The following is a 23877-nucleotide window of genomic DNA, read 5'->3' on the forward strand; positions in this document are numbered from 1 at the left end:
GGTTGTTACAACCAACCCAGCACTTTGCCTTGTTGAACCTCATACAATTGGCCACAGCCCATCAATCAGCCTGTCCGGATCCCTCTGCAGAACCTTCCTGCCCTCCAGCAGATCAACACTCTCACCCAACTTGGTGTTGCTGTAGACTTACTGAGGGTGCACTCAATCCCCTTTTCCAGATCATTGATGAAGATATTAACCAGAACTGGCCCCTGGGGAACACCGCTTGTGACCAGCAGCAGCCAGATTTAACTCTGGTCACCACCGCTCCTTGGGCCTGGCCAGCCAGTCAGTTTTTACCCAGTGAAGTGTACACCCATTCACACCATGAGCAACCAGTTTCTCTAGGAGAATGCTGAAGGAAACAGTGTCAAAGGCAGCATCCAGATAGGCATCCACTAAGTGGGTCACCTTGTCATAGAAGGAGATCAGGTTAGCCAAGCAGGACCTGTCTTTCATAAGCCTGTACTGACTGTGCCCAGTTGCCTGGTTGTCCTGTACATGCCACGGGATGGCAGTCAGGATGATCTGCTCCAGCACCAAGGTCGGGCTGGCAGACCTGTAGTTCCCTGGATCCTCCTTTTGGCCCTTCTTGTAGATGGGCATCACATTTGCTAATCTCCAGTCAACTGGGACTTCCCTGGTTACCCAGCACTGCTGAGAAATGATGGAAAGTGTCTTGGTGAGCACTTCTGCCAGCTCCCTTGATACGCTTGGGTGGATCCCATCCGGCCCCATGGATTTGCATGTGTCTAAGAGGTGTAGCAGGTTGCTGACCATTTCTCCTTGGATTATGGGGGCTTCATTCTGCTCTCCATCCCTGTCTTCCAGCTCAGGGGGCTGGGTACCTGGAGGACAACTGGTCTTACTGTTAAAGACTGAGGCAAAGAAGGCATTAAGTACCTCAGCTTCTTCCTCATCCTTTGTCACTATGTTTCTCCCCACACCATATTCCGTCATGGAGGAGGAGAAATCTGAAACATAAATATACCTATATATTAGATATTCCTGAATAATAGGATGACGAGAGAAAAGCAGGAAGAACTTTATTTTAAGGCCTGACACTTTGGAGAGCTGTCTTGTGCCAAATAGTGCTTATGAAGACAAAAGGTGATAGATTTAATTTAAAAGAGAAAATGGTTATAGGAATAGCAGTTGGAAGATTTTAAACCACAAGTGGAGGAGTTTGTCCCTTTCTGGCCATAGAACTAGTAACTGAGCTTCAGCAACTGAAAAGTCCAAAGAAGCAGCATGTCCCATGTGTTGTATCTCAGTCAAGACATTGCTAGCAAGATTATTTCATTCAGTACCAGGTCTGAATTTCATTCAAATCTGACAAGTCTTTTGGTGAAGAATGTTAAAATATATCTTAAGAATATTTGAAATTTTGGAGAATAATGTTAGTTCACGTCCTTCTTCAGAGGTTCAGTGGCAGACTAGCAAGTACACTTTTTTGCAGCTTTTTATAGCTTAGCAACTTAAGTCTCCCCCCAGGTTAATTGCTTTTGAGGTTTATAGTACATGGCTTACAGTTTGAAGATGGTTTGAAGTTCTCTGGGTAAAATACATTCAGAAGACTGGTTACTGCTTTATTGCAATAGTTAACCTCAGAATAATGCACCTTTTTCTGCTGGGAACAATAACAAATAACTACCCAGCAGCTTTTATTATTGCTAAGTGAATTACAGCCGAATAACTTAGTGGTAGTTTAATTCACTACATACACTAATAATTACCCATGCTTTAGCTTTTTTCCAAATTAAAAATAATTATTATGTTACATCATATTTGCTAGTTTGTGATGAAGGTAACTGAATTTGCACGATTTTTTTTAAGCTTCTGTTATAAGTTTTTCATCCTAAACATATTAAATATATGCCCTGAAAACAAAGCCAAGTCGTGACTCTAGAACAGAAGGGGTTTCTACAGAGGACAATTTCTACAACTAACTATTAATGGTCCAATTTGAAGATTAATGGAGTGCAGCATTAAAAAAAAAAAAATTGATCTATTTATGATACCTGTTCTCTTCAATAGGACTTTCTCAATATGTAAGAACATGTCAGTGGTGGAATGGTGGGAAACTAATTTGAATAGGAAACAGCTGAAAACAGGTAAAGAAAACTGCAGTAATACTTAAATGCCCTTCTGTAGTATCTTCAATACCATGTGAAGCAATGGCGTTATCAGGCCTTGTGTATGTTAAAATTGGCTGTCCAAAAGCCAGTGCAGAGAAGGAACTGAGTCTGCAGTGGTTGTCCTAATGCTCTGTTGTCCCTAAAGCTCTGATTAGTCTAGGAAAACTCTTTATTTATAAACATTAGGGAAGTGCCCACATTCTTCTTTAGTGAATAGAGAGGATAATGGAGAAAGACATCACTTTAGATATTACTAATGACACTAGTTCATTGGGCGAGCCTAGCAATATGCTGGGAGAAGAACACAAAGATTTATTTCTCCGACATGTCATAATAAAGGTTTTCATTCTAATATGACCTTGTAGAGCTTTTAGGTGGTTTACTGTTATTCCTACTAATTCTGAGTATTTCAGCTGAACAGAGTAACCTTGTGGGAAAATATTTTTATTTCGTATTAAACTGATTTCAGAAAGCATTCCACATTTGGGATAAATTTATCCTCTTGAAGTCAGCGAGTCTCAAAATATGGAGACATAATCATATGTGTTCAAGTGCCTTCTTAAATTGGGGCTGTACTTGCCCTCATCTCTTGGCTGAGGTTATTACTCTATAAAAGTTACTGATCTGTCACTGGGGTTGACTCTGTCTGTCCAGCTCCTGCTGAAGTCCATAGAGCTTGTGAACAGATTTATCAGTGGCAAAAACTTCCAAATAAGACATAGCTTGCATAAAAATAAAATTTTGTAGGTCTGGTACCTGGTTGTGGTAGACTGAGCCTATTTGTAATTACTTTCTGAAAGCATCATCGTTCTTCCAGTGTAAATCTGGTTTGTGACTTAGTTCCATGGTGCCTTATCAAACCACACAAACATATGCCCTATTCTGTAGCTGCTGGAGCTGAACCTCTGCTATTTGGGAATCTGCAGCCTTTAGATTTGTAAACAAAATTTTATTAAAACTTTCTGTGAAAATGGTTTTTCTTATGGCAGGGAGAACATTGCACTATGTGAGTGTGGAATGGGGGAAGTATATTTCAATTTAGCAACAGCCGTTCGTGCCATATAGTACAATGAGGAACAATAAATAGCAGGAGCTTGGGGGGGGAGGTTATTTCATTAATATGGAAGTGTTCCAGCAGTCTGTAATAAACTTGTTTAACCTTTTGAGAGTATGGTCCATTTTTTAGGAAGTACACATGGGGTATATTTTGTTTTCTTACGGCTGTGCTGCTGCTGTTACTACTTATTTAAAAAAAAAAAAAAAAAAGATGTAATTCAAGTACGTAACAACTGGCATAAACTCATTATGGTAAAAAAAGATGCTTCCAGCCAAAAGCAAGTTGTTATACTGTGTCTAATGTATTTTAATATTTGTAAATATAAAGAAATCTAATCTGAATATTTCTTATTTTCTGAAAAAGCAGAAGGCTTCTTTTGCTACTGTTGAAGCACAAGTAGTCTCAAGCTTCAGTCTAAAAATGCTCACTAATCTCTATCAGGTTTTTCTTTTAACTGCTACATGGTCACCAACTAACCTTCACCTCTTGAGTTTGTATGTAGGTAGGCATATTTCACAAAAAGAGGTGTACTGCACAATAATACTACTTAACACTAGATATGAAATCATTGGAATAGCTGCGGTACTAGAACTTGTAAACCTAGTCGTGATCTTTTTTTATGTTACCAAATCACACTGCCTCAAAAACAGTCTTGCTCAGTTTTAACATGATACTGTTGCTACAGATTAATCATCTATTTATAGTTATTGTGGTGTAAGACAGTGTTCCTTTTGGATTTTTAATTACTGTATATTTTCTTCCCAAAAGCTAATAATGTGTACATAACAAAGTGCAATAAATTCTCATTCAGCATTGAGAATAACTTCTGAACCACTGATGGGCAATACCTTCCCCCAATTGTTCTTTTGTTCTTGGAATATTTTTGAAGTGATTTGTCAAGATAATTTAGTCTGTGATTACATGCTTTGCAGAATTCAGCTCAATACAGACGTATTGAAAAAGATTAAAAAATAAATGTGAGTGATTTATATTTGTTCTAATTAAAAGTTGCATGGTTTTGTCTGACTTGATGCCTTTTTCTTTTTTTTTTTTTTTTCTTTTAAATCAATTGACAGAATTCATTGACAAGAAGTGCACCCCTTGCCAATGATTCCCAAGCACGTAGTGGTGCCCGCTTTCATACATCTTACGACAAAAGATACATCATCAAAACTATAACAAGTGAAGATGTAGCAGAAATGCACAACATCCTGAAGAAATACCATCAGGTAATATACTAATTACTATCAGGGTGTAATTCTTAGATATTATAATCTCTTGTCTTCTTAGAGGATCTCTTATTAAAGATTATAATGTCAATTTTTTTTAGAGTGATGAAAGTTTTAAGTGAGTAATTATGGAAAAAGTCACTTTAGACTTTTCCCCTTTTGCTTGAGCAATTTATCATATGTCTGCAATTCACAAGGCTGCACTTTTCTAAACAGCTAGGCAAGCTTTAAGTAAAGTGATATGTCTACATGATAGAGAGATGCTAGTTTGGAGGCCATAAGCTCTTTTACCTTACTAGAAAGATGCTCTTTTTTTCATCTAGTGAACTGCCAGGCATGAAGCTACTTTATTCTGGGCTAGCTTGGAGACAGATGTCTGTGTACCTGTATATCAATGGTGCAGGCAACCTCTTTCTTCCTGGTCTGATTACCAAATGTTCTGTGTTTCACTAACAACACATTTCTAACAACCGAAGCTGTATATTATGAGAAATGAAAAAAATAGATTAAGTTAATGTAAAATTCCTACTAATAGAAAAACAGGTTTTGCCAATGTCAGTTCCCATAAACAAGAGTAAAGTCAAAACTGAACAGTGGTGATCCCTCAAGTCATCCAGCAGTCATACTGTGCTAGTGTATAATTTGTGTGGATGGCATGGAGAGGGAGCAGAACTTCGGAAATACGAGAAGCCCTGATAAAATCGATGCTGATTTCCTTAGCCCTAGATCTGTTCTAATAAGCTCTATAGCTGCGGGAATCAGAAAAGCCTCTAAAACTAATCTAAAATAGGATACCAAATAGGAAGGGGTTTTTATCCTTTCCATCTTCCTGCTCCCTTTCCTGAGTTGGGATTTCAGGTAAAAAGTATATTTAGGGTTGGAGCTTTTTTGCAGTTGTTTTAGGTGTGGGTTTGTTGTTTGTTTGTTTGTTTTCTTGCAATGTTCTTGTTTGTTGAGGTTTTTTAAATACTGTTACTTCTGTAAAACCAGTTTTAAAACCATCATTTGGGGTAGAGGGGATGCAAAACATGTTTTTGGGGTGCTTGGGATTGAAGGTCTTGCCAGCCATCTTTGTGGTGCTGCTTTGCTGTCTCCCTCTCCGCCCTTTCTGTGTTGAAGGAAGATCTCTGAATGCCCTCCAAGTCCAGAGTAGCTAGGAATGCCTTCAGCGAGTTAGATGTGAATTCTTTTCTCTCTCTGCATGTTGTTCTTCTGTTTAAATAACATGTAATATCACCATGTGTTTGTTTAACATAGATAAATATCACTATTAGAAATGGTCATAAGACACTCTTTTAAATACAGTTATACCAAAGAGAAATTTTAAACTATTATCTAATTTGGGAGTTATTTTGTATTAGATTTTTCAAACTTACAATTTTCGGTTTGATCTGTAAGGCAGTGCAGCAGAATTAAAGTTTTAGTCTGCTTCGTATTTGGCATTAGAAGCTATTATTAATGATCCAGATTTTGAGACTTAATCCAGCTGAGAAGTCATGCTGCTTTTCAAAACAGTTATCTCCTTTCAAGAGTGTTAATGAAGACAGTGCTAACGTGAACAAACTTCATAATTTGCACTCCTTTTCATTAATGCTTTTAAACATCAGTGTTCATAATAGGCTAGGTTATGAGGAATAATGATCTGAAAGTTATCTGTACCAGGCATCTAGTTTCGTTTTATACTGGAAGAACATCTCATTGGAAGAATAGCTCTTGTTGATACCTCAAAAAGATTCTTAAATATATGACTTGTGTTTCTTTGTCTCAGAACTTGAAAGCGCTTATCAAAATGCTGTAAATTAAGAGGAACTCAAGTACAGAGACAGTTTAATAATTGGACTTTTTAATGAAATAAATTAATTGCAGTATCTTCAGCAATTTACTAAGCAAAATCGTTTGAAGTAATTAAAAAATCTAAATTAAATCCCACTAATTCTGGAGATAGCTGATACCATGTCCTGTATGTTGCTGCTGGAATTTGAATGCTTGGAATCATTAGGTACAGCAGCTTGTCCTCTCATTTCTCTAGATATTTTTCAGACAAATGAAGCTTACCTTAGCCTACCCGATAAAGTCTAGAAAATCAATTGTCCTGGTGGGAAGGTTTTAATAATTCCCTTGACCAAATCATTGCACACAGATTGGCCTTAGGCTACCTTTCTGCTAGCAAACAATGCAATGCCAGATACCATCCACTCGCTCTTGAGCTCATGAATGGTCCCTGCTGTGGTTTCACTTTGGGCCAGCTAGCTGTCTCCCAAATAATTCTGGGCAAGGTTCAAGATACTAACTCATGTCAGTTATTATTCCGACTTAGGAGTTTGAGCATCATGTTTTAGAGGAGAATTTAATAATTTAGATGTGAGTTATTGTATTCCAACTAGAACTGATGCCAGAGGACAATCCGAGACACGTCTAATTCACTGATACGGATGTGACTTTATGCTTTTGTTGGATGGCATAGTGCCAGTAGTACAACACTTTTCAGATACTGCACTGGTAATCCTGTGGAAATCTGTCAATAAAACAAGTTCTCTTGAGTTCAGTTTATTTTAGCATAGTCTCTTCTGCCAGTAGAGGAAATGTTAAGTTCCCTGTACTGATTTACATACTTAACTTACTGCCCGGTATCTTCCTTAATTGTAGTTGTTGTTACAGTTAAAGAGGTTAATTGTAATTAAATGCAAATGTACCAATACAGGATTTTTAGGGAAAAGTCTGCTTGTTTGCTTTTCTCCACTTTCAGTTCACTGACTGCCAGCAGCACTCACCATGTAAGTTGAAAATCTCTGGCCCAGCTAAATGTGCTTCACAGCCCAGGTGTGATTGTGTTTGGGACTAGCTTTGGACTTCTGGTGGCATGTCCTTACATCATATCCTTGCCAGACTGCTCTTAGAGCAGAGCTGTATTTAAAAGGTTCAGTCTTCCAAGGAAGGGAATGCGTGGACATGTTCAGACCCAGTTATGTAGTGCAGGGATCATCCTGGGAGGAACAGCCTTTCTCAGGTGCATGAAGACTAGAGAGGTGATTCATGTGAATTTTAGAAGACTGTTTCTACCTTTTTAGAGATCAAGTACCCCTGAGCGACCTGAAGTTAGATCATCTATCTATTATGAACAGTAATTTGTAAACCCTTGGTATCTTATACCCTCTTTCAGCTGCCTGGGAAGGCAATAAATATCTTCCAGCTACTTCTGACATTATTATGGGTGAAATTCATGCCATTTATGACAGATCATCTCTTCCCTCCCTCTTTCTCAGGCCTTTTTTCCCCCCCCTCTACAAATTCATTCCAGGTTTCTTGCCCAGGTTGGAACTCTGAATAGAGTTTCATTTAAACCATAATATTACATACTTATTTCCTAAATAAGGCTAACAGTTCCAAGCTGATAGACTCATTCTAGACCTTAGAAGTACCTCTGTCCTTGCTTAGGGACCAAACAAGCCTTACCAAATGTTGAACTGCTTAACAATAAATGCAAGAGAACGGCTATCTTTAAACAAAGAATACTGGGGAGGGGACCATGAGAAGTCAGAAGTGTGAGAGACTGGGTATGTTCTTCATTCACCAAAAGAGTCTTCATCCCTGGCACTTGCAAAATATCTGTCATTCTCTTTGCACCTTTTTGAACTACAAAGCTACTAATGAGGCATCTGGGAGTTAGTGCGGTCAGCAGAAAAATGTAGCAGGGCAGTTTTGCCATGAACACCTCCAAAATGTAACTCCAAGTACCAATGATTTTTTATGAAGTCACCAAAAGATTAAAAAGAGACAGGTAGGCTGCCACCGAAAAGTAGAAATGAAGCTTATTTCATCAGTAACCAGAGATCACGGAGATGCATAGTCCACAAACCCATCCAGTTCTTTCCATCCTTCTCTTCATCTGTCTGAAGGTGTAATAGGCTGTCTGTTTTTTGGAGCTGTGAGAAGCTGAGGTTCTGGTTGCACAGTCTGTCTACTTAGGTATTTACAAAAGAAGCGGGAATTTTGCATAGCCTGTGAACACTTGTAAGTCAAAAAATACCAAGTCTAGATGGCTTGGTTTTTGATTAACCAAAGTTACAATGGACATGACTGTACACTTTAGAGAAATCAGGATATTTTCAGGAAACAGAATGGCTAGTAACTTTTTGGGAGTGAAAAATAAAATAATTTAGGTTTGGCTGAGTTACTAGCTTTCTCATTTCTGGGTAGAGTTCTATTGCAATGTCATGTGGCATTTTGCAAAAGTAATCAAGTTAGGTGCATCAAAATTTACAGTATTACTGACACTATTGAAAATTTAAGAAATTATCAATTTAACCAAAAAGGTTAAATTCCAGATCTAAGGCTGCATACTAGAAATGTGTAAATAGCTAAAAATAAACTAGGCTTGAAGGAGAGTCAGGAGAAGTTACTATAGAAACAGCATATAAGTATATATAGCAATTCCAAATTAAACCTGTTGAATTGTAAATAATAGTCCTGACAATTGTAAATTATAGTTCCTATCCGAAATTATGAGTTGCTTAATTCATCTACCCTGTCTGATGTGATGCCTGCCTTTTTTTTAGTGGCAGTCAGGCCCACAACCTCAGACAGATGGTGAACACTTCAGTCTAAACACTGACGCTTTCTGTCAACTCATCAGATGAGTCTGACGCTTTCAGTACTGAGTAGAAACACAAGAGATCATTATTTTCTCTTGCAGATTTTAAAAAGAAAAAAAAAAAACTAACCAACTAAGCCCACCACTTCTAAGCAAACAGGGAATAATGTCCTTCTGCATGCTTGAAGTTGCAAAGCATCTTGGTATTATGACTAGACTATGAAGTCCATCATGCATGGACCAGCCTTCTGTTTATATTTAAAGACAAAATGGTCTAGAGCATGAACCAGATAGGTTTCTAAGTGTTATGGTAAATACAAATGTATATTACCTGTTAGGTTCTTATGCTTCAAATTTCCATGCTAGCCTGTTTCTAACTACTGTAGTATTTTCTGATACATAGTATGAAATACTGCTTTTAGTCACATTTTAATAACTTGCAATTGGTTTGGACTGCTTTTATTATTGGTATACTATCAGTTATTAGTAGAAATCTTCTCACCACTCTTCAGGTGTTACTTCAGCTGAACATCATTTACTTATCAAATGCACTAGAACCATTGTTATGCTCAAATGGGTCAGACTTTCAACTATTAGAAAAGCTGTTGCTGTATGAGCTCATAGGTGTAGTTTGACCATTTAAAACTCTGTGAGTTAATCAAGTGTGTTCATGTTAAGTACTTAAGTAGTATTTGAGAGCAAAATCAACTATTCATTTGGAATACCTCCAAATCTAGTGCAGTTTTTTAAACTGCAGAGTTTTAAATCTATGCTTCTGACCCCAGGATCATGGACCAGAAAAAATGGAATTAAACCTACTTCTCCCTTTGGCATCATTAAGGGAAAGCTCAGCAAAGTCACCTGTGATAAGTGCGTTGCCAGGATTTCACCCCATGTTTAAGGAGCAGGTAATAACCTGCTTCTTCCTAATGGAAAACTTTTCATTTCAGCGTATATTTAAGCTATGTTTATATATTTCTTTTGGATGAGTTGTCCTGTGCAAAAAGTTCATTAATTTAAATCAAATACAGAGTATACTATTGTAGATACTAGTTCATATGTAGATATTTTCTAAACTACAAATAGGGTTTTCAGGGGCAAAAATTGGCGGCAGTTGAGCAAAGCTCTGTAGGCAGATGTTCTAGTTTCTGAAATGCCTGAATCGAGCTAGCCTGCCCTCCCCAGTGAGATAAACTTGCTTTAAATCTTAAATTGGTGTAAATTAGCGTAAAAGGGGAGTCTGGTGCTCTTTGAGAATAGATGATGGGTAGATAAAAGTTTTTAAAAATAAATGAAAGCAACTTGAGTGTCAGAAAAACCAGCAACTTTTGAACACCTTTTTTTTTTTTTCATTTTTCATTAAAACGGACTTCAAAAGAGATTTATTATTCCTCAGTGCTGACACCCAGGCAACTTCAGTAAAGAAAAAAAATTGAGAAGCCATCTCAAAGCAGGTGAACAAGAGGGAATTGTTAGTGTACAAGCCTTCCAGTGTAAAGCTACTCATGAGTGCGGGTACCCTTTAGGTTTTCTATAAGGTGGCTGTCCTTGTTGAATGCACATTCTCTTCCCTACACAGGTAATTGTATGCAGAACTGACACCTAGTGCACTGCCTGTTTGTCTCCCTGGCAACCAGCAGAAATAGTGAATAGTGGTAAAGGAGAGGGACTGCCCATTTACTGGAGGCAGCAAACAGCAGAGTGCTGGGGAAATTAAGGGGAAGAAAGGAAAGAATAGGATCAACTTAAAAGGGGAAAGGAGAAAAAACAAAGGGGTGTGGGAGAAATACCTTAGCTTCTGGAGAGGGGGAAAAATATTCAAGAAACAGGAAGGCAAACAAAAGGGAAAAAACATAGGCAATAAGGTGAAAAGAGGGGAAATGGCACCAAGAGCAGGATTCAGGGCTGTGCAGGAATCAAGGAATAGCAATAGCACAAAGTTATTGAGTGGAAGGTAGCAGAAAACACTAAAATCATAAATAGATAGAAAAACATTACTGTAGGCTAACACCAATTTTCTTTCACAGAATTAATGACAATATAGGTTGGAGAATACCCCAGAAAAGAAAGCTGGGGCTTAGATATGTAGGAATTTGCACTGAGACGGGGTGACATCAAGCCCGTTACTTAGGTTACTAAAGCAGAGCCACATTTAAGTTTGTGTTATCCCCCCTCCATGTCGTTGCTTGTACAGGTTGTCAATGGCTTGCTTCCTCCCAACTTTCCCCTTTCTCTTCATGAGTTGCATCTGTGTGCATCACAAAAAGAAGGGAAAGGGTAGGTAAAAAGGCAAAGCAAGGCAATGTAATGTACTATTCCAACCCTACCAATTCTGTGATTATTTAGACACAAATATGCGTGAAGGAAGATGCAGACCATGCAACAGTGGCTGACACGCTCTGTATGTCCTACTGTAGTAAGAGGTAAAGATTTAAGGGAGGTTTGCGAAGAAATGCATTTGAGAAATGCCCTTCAGCCAGTTCCTTGTGTGAATCAAGAGGCTGCACAGAATGTGGCATCTGCCCTGTGCTAAGATAACTGACCTACAAAGCAGCTTTGATTTGAAAGACCAGGAGAAGCAGAAAAAGTAGAGATGACACTATATGTGTCCTCATTGAAACAGTCTACATTTCCCCTGCATCCCTGTGCCCACTGTTTCCTATAGGAGAGGTGACCATGAAAATGGGAAACTCAATAGCATGGACATTAGATGGAATTACAAAAGGGTAATATGCAAAAGGACTATATAGCCATGGGCTGGAACTGTTACCGAAACACATATGGAAAATCTTCACTGAAAGAAGTGAATTTTCATAGGTAAATAATTACATGAAATGGCAGAATGGACTGGGCTGCACTGGCTCTCTCTGTTGAGGCCTTGATTTTCACTATCAGATGTTTTCTATATATTTATTGTTTTATAGATATATCTATACAGAGAGAGAGAGATATATAAGCTATTGATGGTATGCACAGCACTTTCAGAAGAAATCAGCAGGCCCAGTAACTCAACTGATTGTAGTAATATGTTTCTGGTAGCAGATCTGCAGCCTAGATAATCACATGTGGTGTTAACATTTAGATTACCTTGCACTTGGAAGTAAAATTAACGCTGGCCCAAGTCTCAAACAACATGAAATGTAAAGCTGTGAATCACAGGGCTTGTATCTGAAAACCTGTATATTTACTGAACACTTCTTCAAATGAAATTACTTTCGTACATGACTTACTAGAAGAAAACAGCTTTATATGCCTTGAAAATCTGTAATTTTCTGTTGTGTGCTGTAGTTCAGCAAAATTAATCCTTTTGATGTGTCACATAATACCCAATGGATAATTTTCTGCAAAATTATTAGGGTTCAAGAAAATGGCAATAAACAGAATATTCTGAAACATGATATAAATGTGGGTAACTTCTCGGCCTCCTTTTTTGGGGAGTGATTCCACATGTCAACGCATGTGCACACAACACATTGGTAGAGGATATTTCTGATTGCAGGCAGGAGGATTTCTCACTACCTGTGAGAAATAGCAGTGTGGAGTTTTCACACAGAACTGAGATAGACATAATTCAGGATTTAGTCTTCACTGATACCAGATCATTCCACAGATTATCTCCAAGGGTAGAGGAGAGATAGCAAAAATGGGAATTTTACCCTCTGTTTTTCCAAAAAGAGTTAAAAATGGCACAGATTCTTTGCCAATGAATTGTATGCATTATGTTATCCTTTACTCATCCTGCTATCTTGCTAGCATTACCATGGGGAAGCAAGAAGCTAAGAATCTTATTTTTCATTTAAATGAGATGGGAAAAGTTCTATTCTTATTAAGGAATCTTGGGGCTGTATTTATACAAAAAATTTATCGGAATACAGGGTCATAAAGAATTTCTTACTAATTTTCAGCTTTAAGCACGAGGTTCAAGAGAGCTCAAAAAATTACATATTTGAAACCTATGCTGCACAGCTGATCAAATATGTCAACCTGCTGATAATACTTTATTTTGTTAATAGTAATACTGTCCTCATGCTGTGCAGAAAAATGAAAATTGTCTGAATTGACAGAAAATGATGGGGTGTTCATTGCAACACTCCTTAAAAAAAGATGGATTTTGTTACTGCATATAAGGACTTGTAAATGTATTATCTAAGTATTACAGTTTTATTTAGCAAGGCTGCTTGATAGAATTGTTTTAATGTTCTTTTTAGAAAGAGTTAACATAAAGGAGTGAAGGTCTTTTCTTCCACTGAACTTTAACAGTCCTGTTAAGCATGTACCGGCTTATTTTCTAGGCTCACTTTTATTCCAGCTGTGAGTGGGGAAACTTCAGGAAATCATTCCTAAAAAGCACCTTGAGGTGACTAAATTGCTACTTCATTTATATCAAGATGGACAAATTGAAAATCTGCCAATCACAGTCACCAGTGCAAGTCCTGCTGGACTCCTACCCAAACAGATGACACGTTTTGCCTCCTCTGTGATGCAGATATGGGGGATTGATAGTTTGAAAGGTAGGAAGTTCTAGACCAACCTTGTAGATGCTGAAAGCAAGTGGCATCCCTCCCTCTTTCCTTTGTCTCCTCATCAGGATAAGAAATGCTGTCATAGGAAACACTGAAATAATTCTAGGGGCTTTCTTTAATTTGCAGTGGCATGAGTGTCCACAGTCAATATTGAGTAGGAAACAACTGTTGCAGTACAAGTTCTGCGTTGAGAAGGTCTCTTAGAAGTCTGCAAGAACACTGCCAAGTCCATTTTTATCAAGTGAAGAGCAGGACTAGCAGAGTTTTTCATGTCCTCCTTTGCTAGTAACGCTGCCTTTTCAGAAAGCATGTTTACAAAATACTAACATGAAACAGCAGCATTAGCAAATGGCTAACCCTAACTTACAAACAGGACTTGGGCAATGCTCATTAGTTGCCTTTTTTCCCTTGTTACATAATACAGAACAATGGGAGGCAGTCATATACTGTTAACCAAAGGATTTAATTTGTTATTACAGTGAGTATGTTGCACATGTTCAGTTAGTGACATTGCTGTTTTCCAGAAGGGGACGCAGGACCAGGAAGGTGAGAATCAGAGTTAGCAATAGCTAAGTTGAAGAGATGGTTTAGTTGTTAAGACTGTGACCCTTTGCAGCTGAGAGGAAGGTGTTATTAGTCTAGTACTCGAGATGCCTAGCTGCCATTCCTTCATGTGGCACAAACTCTCTGTATGATTTCAGATAAAGTTTCTGTGTCTCAGCTCCCTTTGTGGAAATTGGAATAATAGTTGGGTAGGGCTTTTTTGAATTCAAAATCTGTAGTTAAGAGCCATAAGATTAGGAATTAGAGTTGAGTGGCCTGAAATTCTGTAGCATTAACCTCTTCTTAGAAAAGATATTAATTTTTATGATCCTTGCAGAACCTAATAATCTTAGAGAAGGAATCACTCAGTAAATGTTTTTATAAGGAACAACCATTCCTACCTTCTATGAAGCATTAGGAAAGTATTTATATTTAGGATATACGCCACATATGTGGTGTTTATAACAAAATAATCAATGTAGTTTTACTAATAGGAATTAGTATTTTAAACAAATTTTATGTAACCTCAGCATTAATAGTTCTAATTTCACTTCACAATTGGATCTCTAAGAGAAACTACCAATGGTAAAAATGAGCTATATATCCTGTAATACGTAACTGCTTTCTGAGGTTGGTAACAGCCCAATGGTAGAAAATCCTCAAATTCAAGACCACCAACTTAAAACTTCTGCATCTGTTAAATACAGAATCTTCTCAGGTACAAACTGATCGATGTTTGTGTGTTACTCAGGTTTTGTGGCCTTTTACTGTATTTTGGGGCATACAATCCTATTTCCTTCCTAAGGTTCTGATTTGCATTCATTGAGCCTCTGCAGCGGCTTAAGATGTTTTGCCCATTCATAGGCAGTTCGAGCTTAAAAATGCTTTGCTGTGAAGTGGCACAACTGCATTGTGACTGTGTTCTCTGCTTTGAGCCTTGTAACCTCCAGTACAGCCACAGGGCAGACAGAAAGGAATATTACAGCCCGAACTGTGCTAGCAACATTCAACAGAGCTCATGTGTCAGAGTTGCTAGTCAAAGTGATGTTCAATTCACAGTCAACGGTTTCCATCTTTGTTCATTCCCTTTGTTTCTTGTTGGACAGGATTGTTTTCAGAACTCTTAAATCTTTCTATTTTTATTTTGACATTTGAAAAATGAAAGTCTGTGTGTGATATGTGCATATTCCAGTATAAAGTTAGTGAAATTCCTTTAAATTAGAAGAGGATCCAAAATTGCAAAATCTCCAGGGTTCTAAGAGCTTTGTTGTATTATTTGTTACCGAAACTAACCACTTCTGTTAAACAATTCACATGGCTTACTCAGTTAACTTGTTCAAAAGTTTCCTGTATTTTAGAATAATGTGTTTCTAATAACCAGGTCGCTCTCGCACAAAAGGAACAGCAGCTTCAGTATTCAACAGATATTTAAAGCTGACTTTGGTTAGTTGTCGTGTTTCCTATTTGAGGCTTGAATTTTTAAATTTTCTCCAAGTTCCTCTGTTTGAGACTGGGTAATAACAGAAACAGGAAAGCTGGTGAGTCCGTTTCTGGTTTGCGTCATTGTGGCTTAACTTCTCCTTGGTTCCGCAAAATATGAGTGAATATGTTAGAGCCAGTTTGAGGATTAATACAGTATGGGCATTTTTATTCTGGGAATAAATATCCATTCTGTAATAGTTTTCATCATCAGTGTTTTTCTGCTTCCTCCAGAGGTCTTTCCAATATGAATTCAAACTATTAGTTATAAGGCAAGTGATAAAAAAAGAAGACAGACAGGTTTCAGGTGCAGGTGGCAAATCTTTTCAAGGTTAATAGCCCATTTGTAATGGAATATGGTGACCTTAAGGAAACATAATGATTCGTAAATAATAAAATGCAGGGATCTTGCACTTCATGCTCAACTCCATTGACCCTGAAATGTTACCATCACATGGGAACTAGCAGAAAGTTGGTGATAATAAATAATAAACCTTGCTGGTGACAGCACCATAAATGTTCATCATAATAAATACTGAGAATGGAGAAACATACAAATTAAATATAATCTGGGACAACATAGTACTAAATACAGCAGTATGATGTTCAAAAACATATTTCTGGTTTTTTGACATCGGTACCAAATGTTATCTGCGTTAAGTGTGCTTTTCAGACCAGAAAAGTGGAAAGGTCTGTCAAATGGAGCCTGCTCTTTCTATGAGATTGTCTACAGACATGAAAGATTATAAATTAAGCGCTCCAAAATTTTAATTTCTAAAGTGGCTTAAAAGGAGGATAACCTCCTGATTAAGGGGGTTGTTTTGGCATGATTTTTTTAACGTTTGTCTCCACACACATATACATTCAGCAAATAAATGTGTTGTTTCTGGGTGGTTTATATTTAACTGCATATAAATATATATTTATATAATCTGTATCCATCCTCATTTCTGTTGTTTTTGTGGGTTTTTTTTTTCTTCTGCAGTTTATCGTGGAGTGTCATGGGAACACACTTCTTCCCCAGTTTTTGGGCATGTACCGGCTTACTGTTGATGGAGTTGAAGTATATATGGTTGTTACAAGAAATGTGTTCAGCCATCGTTTATCTGTTTATAGAAAATATGATTTAAAGGTGAGAAATAACTGCTGATGAAATAACTGACAAACTAGCTGAAAATCTTTACTATAATTGCTAGATTATGCTGATGCTTGAATATTGCTCAATTTTAATACATTCAAAACTGTTTTATGTAAGAGCCAGAATTAACCAGTTTACTTCTGCATCTACTAGAAAAACTGAAGGATATATGTATAGAAATTGTACAAATATATTTGTATTGTGCATGTTGAAATGGACCAGTTTAACCAGGTATGTTTGTTAAATGTAGCTAATGGTGAAAGGTAAAATCCTTCATGCAAGTAGAATAATAATTCTGCTTCCTATAGGCTTTTATCAACGTTATGGAAAGCCACAGCTGATTCTGCAGAGGGCTTTTATAAAATAAAATATCATCATCATTTAAAACAACAAAATGCTACTAACAAAGTACATCACTAGTACAAAAGCTTCATCTTCTATATTTTAAAAATAATTCAGATAAAGAGATTCTTAAAAAAAAAAAAAAATCTGTTGCTTTTATCTTTGCTTCAGAGGATTTATCTGCTTATTGTAATTTTGCCAGTAGTTAATATGCAGTGCCTACAACGCATGCCTAAAATACAGTCTTGGTCTTTCTACGTAAGAGATTGTATTTTCATTTTGTCCATGAAGTTCCCCCTTAGAAACCTAATTCTTTCTAACACATTTAATTTGTATGCGTTGAACCACTAAGTGCATCTGCTAACATGTTTTAAGGTGGTTATTTAGCATTCTAGATGAAAAGATTTGTAATGCTATGTACTGCACTACCCTTTCCTACTCTCAAGTATCTACCTTGCAACTACCAAGCAATTGGTTAGGTAGTTGGCTGAACGTGATTTATAAGAACCAATTTCCAGATTGTCAGCAACTGACTTGTTAATATTTAGCATTATTGGCAGCCAAGCTTACCCGAGAAAGATACTTTTTTAATTTGAGAGAACTGTGAGTGTTGTAGAGCATCATCATGCATTAAAAAAGGGACGAAATCACAACAGAAAGTAACAAAAGTGATACACAATATGTTCTTAGCATCGTTGTCAGCAGCTCTTGCTACTATTTACCTCTCTGAATGCTTTTGTACTCTAGTCAGTTTGTCCAGCTGGACAGAATTGCTTTAAAGATAAACTTCTCTTTCAATTTACATGTAACATCATTACCGTATTATTCTTCAAAGCGCCTTCACTGAGCAGATTTATAGTGACACTCATATATTATAAAACACACTTTCTTGACTTCCATTACCACAGCATCTGCAATTGTAGGTTCAGAGTCCTTTCGTACGTGAATATTTTTGACACCAGCTTAGAGCTCACTTGTAGCACAAGTCTTCACCTGTGTAGATACTAAGAAAAAGAGACCACAAATCAGCATAGGATTTCAAAGGTATTTTTCTGGCCACTGAGGCATTTTATTAAAATTACTTTAATGTCAAATTTGTCAACCTCCCTAATTTTTTGCTATTGTAGATCCACTTTTTTTCCTCCAGTTTGGTTTTCAGCTGATCTTTTTCCAGGCCCAGTAGTCGTTGGAGCAATCTGTTGGAGCACAGTATACAATATAAAAGGTGTACTATTAGTAAACTAGAATGTCAGACTTTTACCAGGCTTTACTATCAGTTAGCAGTGTATGCAATGAAATCCCTGCTTGCTGGAGCATACATAGTAACTAAGACGAACCCAATTATCTTTTTTTCTCCATCCTTCCTAAGTTTTCTAAGTTTCTCTCCACAAACAGAATAAAACATGGTGTAAAATGGTGTGGTTGGGAATCCTCACATTCTTTAATATGACTCCGCTCCAGCATTTCTTTACACCTTCCAACAAACAGTAGAGTTAATTTACCCATCTTTCAATGTCCAATTATCATGCTGCTTGTTATTATTTCTTGCAGTGCTATTATGCAATAAATGCTGGATACTTAAAGGTGTGGTCCTGCTCCAAGAAATTTGCAAGGAAAGATATACAGCCATTCTTTTCATCACCTCTAGCTTACTCAGAAAACTACTGATTTTAACTTAAAAAAAAAAAAAAGTTATATATCCAAAATGTCTTTGGCAAGCACTGTATATCTTGTGAATCTACAGTTGGTCTCATCTCTTCTTTTGACTTCATGTTGCTGTGAGGTGCTTTGTTCTTGTTTGTGTTCTTTTAAATATTTGTGTGTGTTTATATTGTGTGGCATCCTTTTCAAATGTGTATTACCTATGTCCAAATAGTTATATAGAATAGGTTATTCCATGACCAGCTAAATTAGCACAAAAATGAGAAGTCCACCAAGCAAACTGAACGTCCAGCGTGATAGTCTCAAAATGAGAATGAGACACGAGTAAGAAGCTGCAGCAGTCAGGAGGACAATAGATGTAGATCACTTGAGGATTTAAACCATCTTTCTTCTCTCATGATACATCATCTTCAAATGATTGCAGCAGTTCAGTGGCCCTGAGCATTCTACATACTGTATCACCTTTCTTTAAAACAGCTCTCAAGTTCAGAAGGATGCAGTTCATCCACTTTTTCACCTGTTATCGTAACATTTTCAAATTAGTTTCTGACATATGCACATTTTTAGATCCATTTTTTCTGTTTCAGGGCTCTACTGTGGCTCGAGAAGCCAGTGACAAAGAAAAGGTATGGTGCATTTCTGTTTCTTTTTCAGTTATCTAACCTGCTAGCTAGTCTCAGGACAAACATAACCAGTGCTGTTCTGCCCATTTTCTTTGTTTTCTGTCATATTCTACCCTCTTGAGTTCTACCTTATTCCCTCCTTTATCTTTCCTCTATTTTCTGCAGACCTTTGAATATTGGTTTGCAATGGTGTTGAGATTTCAGAGGTAAGTGAGCCAATCCTCTACCTCCTCCTTTTCCTTTTTTCTCTTCTCTTAGTTTCTTCAGGGCCTGCCCTGTGGTAGGAAAACATCAGGACCTTCTTTTCTTCCCTCCTGCTTCTTCATCTTCTTTCTCTTGCTCTTTAATATCAAGATACATGGATACTCCATGTCAGTTATTGGAATTATGTGACTTGAATGCAAAGATGAACCAAACCTTGAATTGTGAGAACCTTTGGGTACGTAAAGCTCATACAAAGGAGCAAACAACTGAAAGGTTTAGATGTACATGTAGCTATAATGAGAGACAGTCTCTGTCAAATTATGAGCTGAAACTTTGCTCTAAAAAGAAATGAATCGTTTATTTTTCTCCATCTACAACTTCCATTCATTTGGAAAATTTAATGCTCTCAAAATCAACATTTCTCTGAGGTTTCATTGAAATAGCCTGATGGCGTTTCACGAGAGGTTTGCTTAGGAATTCTACAGATAATTGACGGTGGAACATAGTCTCCATCATCTAAGACTTCTTTAGATTTCCAAATTTGGGATGAAGTCTAGGAACCCATGACCCTTGTTTTCTTAATTTTTCCAAGCACATTCCTTCTGAATTAGCATAAGATCATTCAGCAATTCACTTAAAAGACTTCATTTTATGTTGTCCCCAAATGTCATCCAGATCATTTGTTTTTCTCCTAAGTATTAGATGTACCATACCTGCTTCTCTGAGTCTTCTGGAGATCACACAACTGCACTAAGGAGTAAGGGACATGCAGCAGCTGGCAGTCCTACAGTTATTGCTGCATGAAAAACTCTGCTAAGTTTTTCCATTTTGTCCTAAGGTATGACCTTCTTCCAGCATTAGGCAACTACCATGTCCCACGTGCCAACTGCAGTTACAATAGTCAGCATTAGCTCTCTTTTGCTGTACCAGGCCCTCAAGATCACATCTTGAATGGTCTCCGTTCTCTTCTTGTGGTCTATTTTTGTTATTGTTTAGTAACACACAACTCTAATGTTTTAAAAACAGAGGGATTAATCCCTTCAGTGTCTTGCAAATGATACCTGGTGTCATTGAAAACCTCTGTTGGTTAGTACTAAAATAATTTGATAGAAATGAAGAGGACAAATTATTTGGATGGGACTAGTGCAGGTTGCAAAATTAATGCTTGGATAGTAATATAAAAATATTTCATGTATTCAGCTATACAGGAGCTGATACTGTACAGATATGTAGTGCAGTGGATTTGGGCCTTTTTAGGACTATGTCTTACAGTAATATATTTATATTATTATAGTTTAATAATAGTATACACATACTATAGACTCATTGAGTGAGAACCTCAAAGAAGTAGTGCCTTGATTTTGTTCCCATGTAAGTTTCTGGCAGAATTACTATTGAACTTTTTTATAGCTAAGTTGTGTAGTTTTATATAACTGTATACAACAATTCTCTAAATTTAATGTGAAACCATAACTTCAGTAAGGCAAATAACAAATTCCTATCAAATTCAACACATCTAGACCCTCCCTTTTATTTTGAGTACTTCTGTGCAAGAAGTATAAAAACAGCCCTAGTGCCCGAGATTATTCTTCTGCTATTTTAAATCTCACACATTATTTTCTTTTCAAAAGAATTCGATTTCTTGGAGACAGAACTGCACTAAACTTATTGCTGTTGTAAGCAGACGGTCTAAGGCTGTTAGAACAGCCTTCTGTTACTTATTGTTCCCCTCAAATGCTAATGCAGTGCAATGGAGAAGCCACAAGCTAGCACTCAGAACAGATGTTTCTAAGAAAGGGAATTAATTGGGTAGACTTCTAAGTTGATAGAGGTCACCACATTTTACAAACACTTTCAGAAAGACTGCTAGGGATTTAAGCAAGGGGAAAATAATATTTTGCTTTTTACATGGTTTTTGTCTAAGTTTTGGAGTCTGCTGTTTTGATTTGAAAGGGTCAGAAGAACACGCTACCCCATGTCTGTGTTGCAGATGTTTGGAACATTCATTGTCACTGCGATCTGAATCTCCTGCAGTAGGCACTAGAACTGCAGTGGTTTACTCATCTGAAGTTCTCAAGTGTTTCTAACGCACAGAGTTTAAACTTGCTTAAAAAGGGGGTTATGTATTTATATGAAAAGACAAGGAAAGTTTGTTTTGAAACTCTCGTAAGATATGTCTCTGCATGTGTGGCACTAATTACAGGACCTTGAGGACTGTGTTGACATAAGTATGTAAATGGTCCATTATTTGTAACTGGCAAGTGAGAGTCCTGTAGCGTGTTGTTTTCACTTCCATTTTTTCTTATGTAGGTGTCGCTATTTCAGACTTTCTGTTTGTTGTCTGGCTTGAGATTCCCACAGAAATCTTAAAGATGTTAAAATGCCTGAAAAAATTTAGGTTGAAAAGGAAAAAAGAAAGGGTGGAGTGGTATTTCAGGAAGTGCTCTAAAGATATTTTGGCATCTCCTATGTTAAAAGAAATTGCTCTGAATGCTTAAACAAAACCAGACAACCTCAAATACTAGCTGGTGTAGTAACTTATTAGCTAATTTTTAGCCAGAGGCAAGTTAAATCCTCAATTTATTAATACCACCCTGAAATGACATTAATAATAATAGAATTTCAATTAATAGCATTATTTAATTACTTAAGTAAATGTATCCACTGCTATTCGTATCTGAAAAAAAGAAAAGTAATGAAAGACAGGAAGCTTTTGGTGCTAAAATGTACAGCTAAAATGTCTGGTAATTCTGTAATTTTTAATAGGCTTTTAAGTAATTCATATTTAATTTCAAATGCTAATGTTCAAGTAATCAAATGGTTTTCAGAATAGCAAGCGTAATATGTAAGCTTCTTTTAAAGCTGCAGAAGCCAGAAAACAGAAGAGCAAGTCTTTCAGTCACATTCTAGTGCAGACTGCAGATTTTAGATAAATTACTTTGAAATGGCAAGCTTGGCTAAAATTATGACATTATTGAATCTTTTTCCTGTCAAACGACTCTTTTGTCATTTAGTCAGTTAATGAAGAAGAGGCAATTATGCAGAAAGATTTAATAGATTATAAAATAAGAAATCCAGAAAAATATTTTTCTACTTTAGTTTTGCGTGTAAAATAGGTGTTAGTATTCAAATATTTTTTTTTTAAAGATCAATTTTTAGGAAGAAAAACTGGCTGGAATGACTTGAAGAATGTTACTTTTCTGTCCTGTTTTCAGTTTATCTCCTGTTTGACTGCCTTCAGCTGTTTAATATCCTAACATATTGATGAGAAACTCATTTCAATATTTCGTGATAATCAGTGTGGATACAATCTCCATCCCTTAGATTTCACCTTAACACACAACTCCTCTTATTTGCATTATAGGTGATATTTTTAATAATAAAGGCATCACTTTCTTGGCAACAAGTATCAAAACATGCACTTACAGATGTCTTGAATTTTGAAAGAACAGTATGTTTCAACAGTTGTCAAATTCTGACAGCTGCTCCTTTTTTTTTTCTTTAGTTCTCTTTAGTTTTTTATTTTTATTATTTTAATAGTGGGCATTTTCTATTCATTCCTTGGACAATTTTGCCCTCTTAAGTGAAAGCAGGATAATGCAGAACTCCCCTGGTGGTCTGGCTGCTCACAATTACGCTATACTTTGCAGGACGACATCAAATTAGCAGTTACAGCTGAGTCTACTTGTACTTATAAAGACCTTAAGCATGTTGCTTGTGAGTGAGCAATTTGGAAGGAAATTTGAAGAAGAAAACTGAAACCCAACTGAACTAAAGCCCACCATATTTCATCTTTGAGGAATTTCAGAGATTATTACATGTTTTTAAATTAATCTAAAACTGATTGCATTGCCCCCTCTGAGGTATTCGTTGTTTCCTAAATAAGCATAAATACAGAAAAATTACAGTAAATGCATTTGAACAAAGAATTTTCTATTCAAGTTCCTTTTTGGAAAGATTGACATAGTTGACAGCTATGTTACGCTTAGTTAAATTGTATGCAAAATACGTAACTCTGGGAATTAGATCTGAAGATGCTGCTAGAGGTAATCACTTCTTACCTTTTTGTTTTACATATTGCAACAGATAGAAATTAACTGATTTCTGAGAGGATAATTATGATTAAAGAAAGAAAGATTTTAGTATAGGAGCATAACAACAAGATTACTCAGTCTTTAACTAGTTTTTTTTCGTTTGATGTCAATAGTTAAAACTTCATTCAAAGTAGCAGATCATCCCAAAATCTGAGCTATTTTTTCCTGCTATTTTCATATTGCTAATTTCAAAGCAGCATTTTCTTTGCTTTTAGTAATTTCAATCAACTTCACATGCTGATCTCACACGGCAG

General features: G+C 36.8%; 1 protein-coding gene across 2 annotated transcripts in view; it reads left to right on the forward strand.

Moving 5' to 3' along the window:
- The window catches only part of PIP4K2A (phosphatidylinositol-5-phosphate 4-kinase type 2 alpha), a 113400-nt gene that overhangs the window by 75440 nt on the left and 14083 nt on the right, over positions 1-23877 (forward strand). The window contains exons 4-6 of one of the 2 annotated variants that reach the window (XM_030481086.1): positions 4272-4424; positions 16546-16692; positions 19290-19328. In XM_030481086.1, coding sequence (XP_030336946.1) covers positions 4272-4424; positions 16546-16692; positions 19290-19328 — 339 coding nt within the window. The remainder of the gene's footprint in view (positions 1-4271; positions 4425-16545; positions 16693-19289; positions 19329-23877) is intronic. The other variant, XM_030481090.1, reaches the window with a different exon arrangement.

The sequence above is a fragment of the Strigops habroptila genome, chromosome 1 (assembly GCF_004027225.2).
Source record: "Strigops habroptila isolate Jane chromosome 1, bStrHab1.2.pri, whole genome shotgun sequence".
Classification (NCBI taxonomy): domain Eukaryota; kingdom Metazoa; phylum Chordata; class Aves; order Psittaciformes; family Psittacidae; genus Strigops; species Strigops habroptila.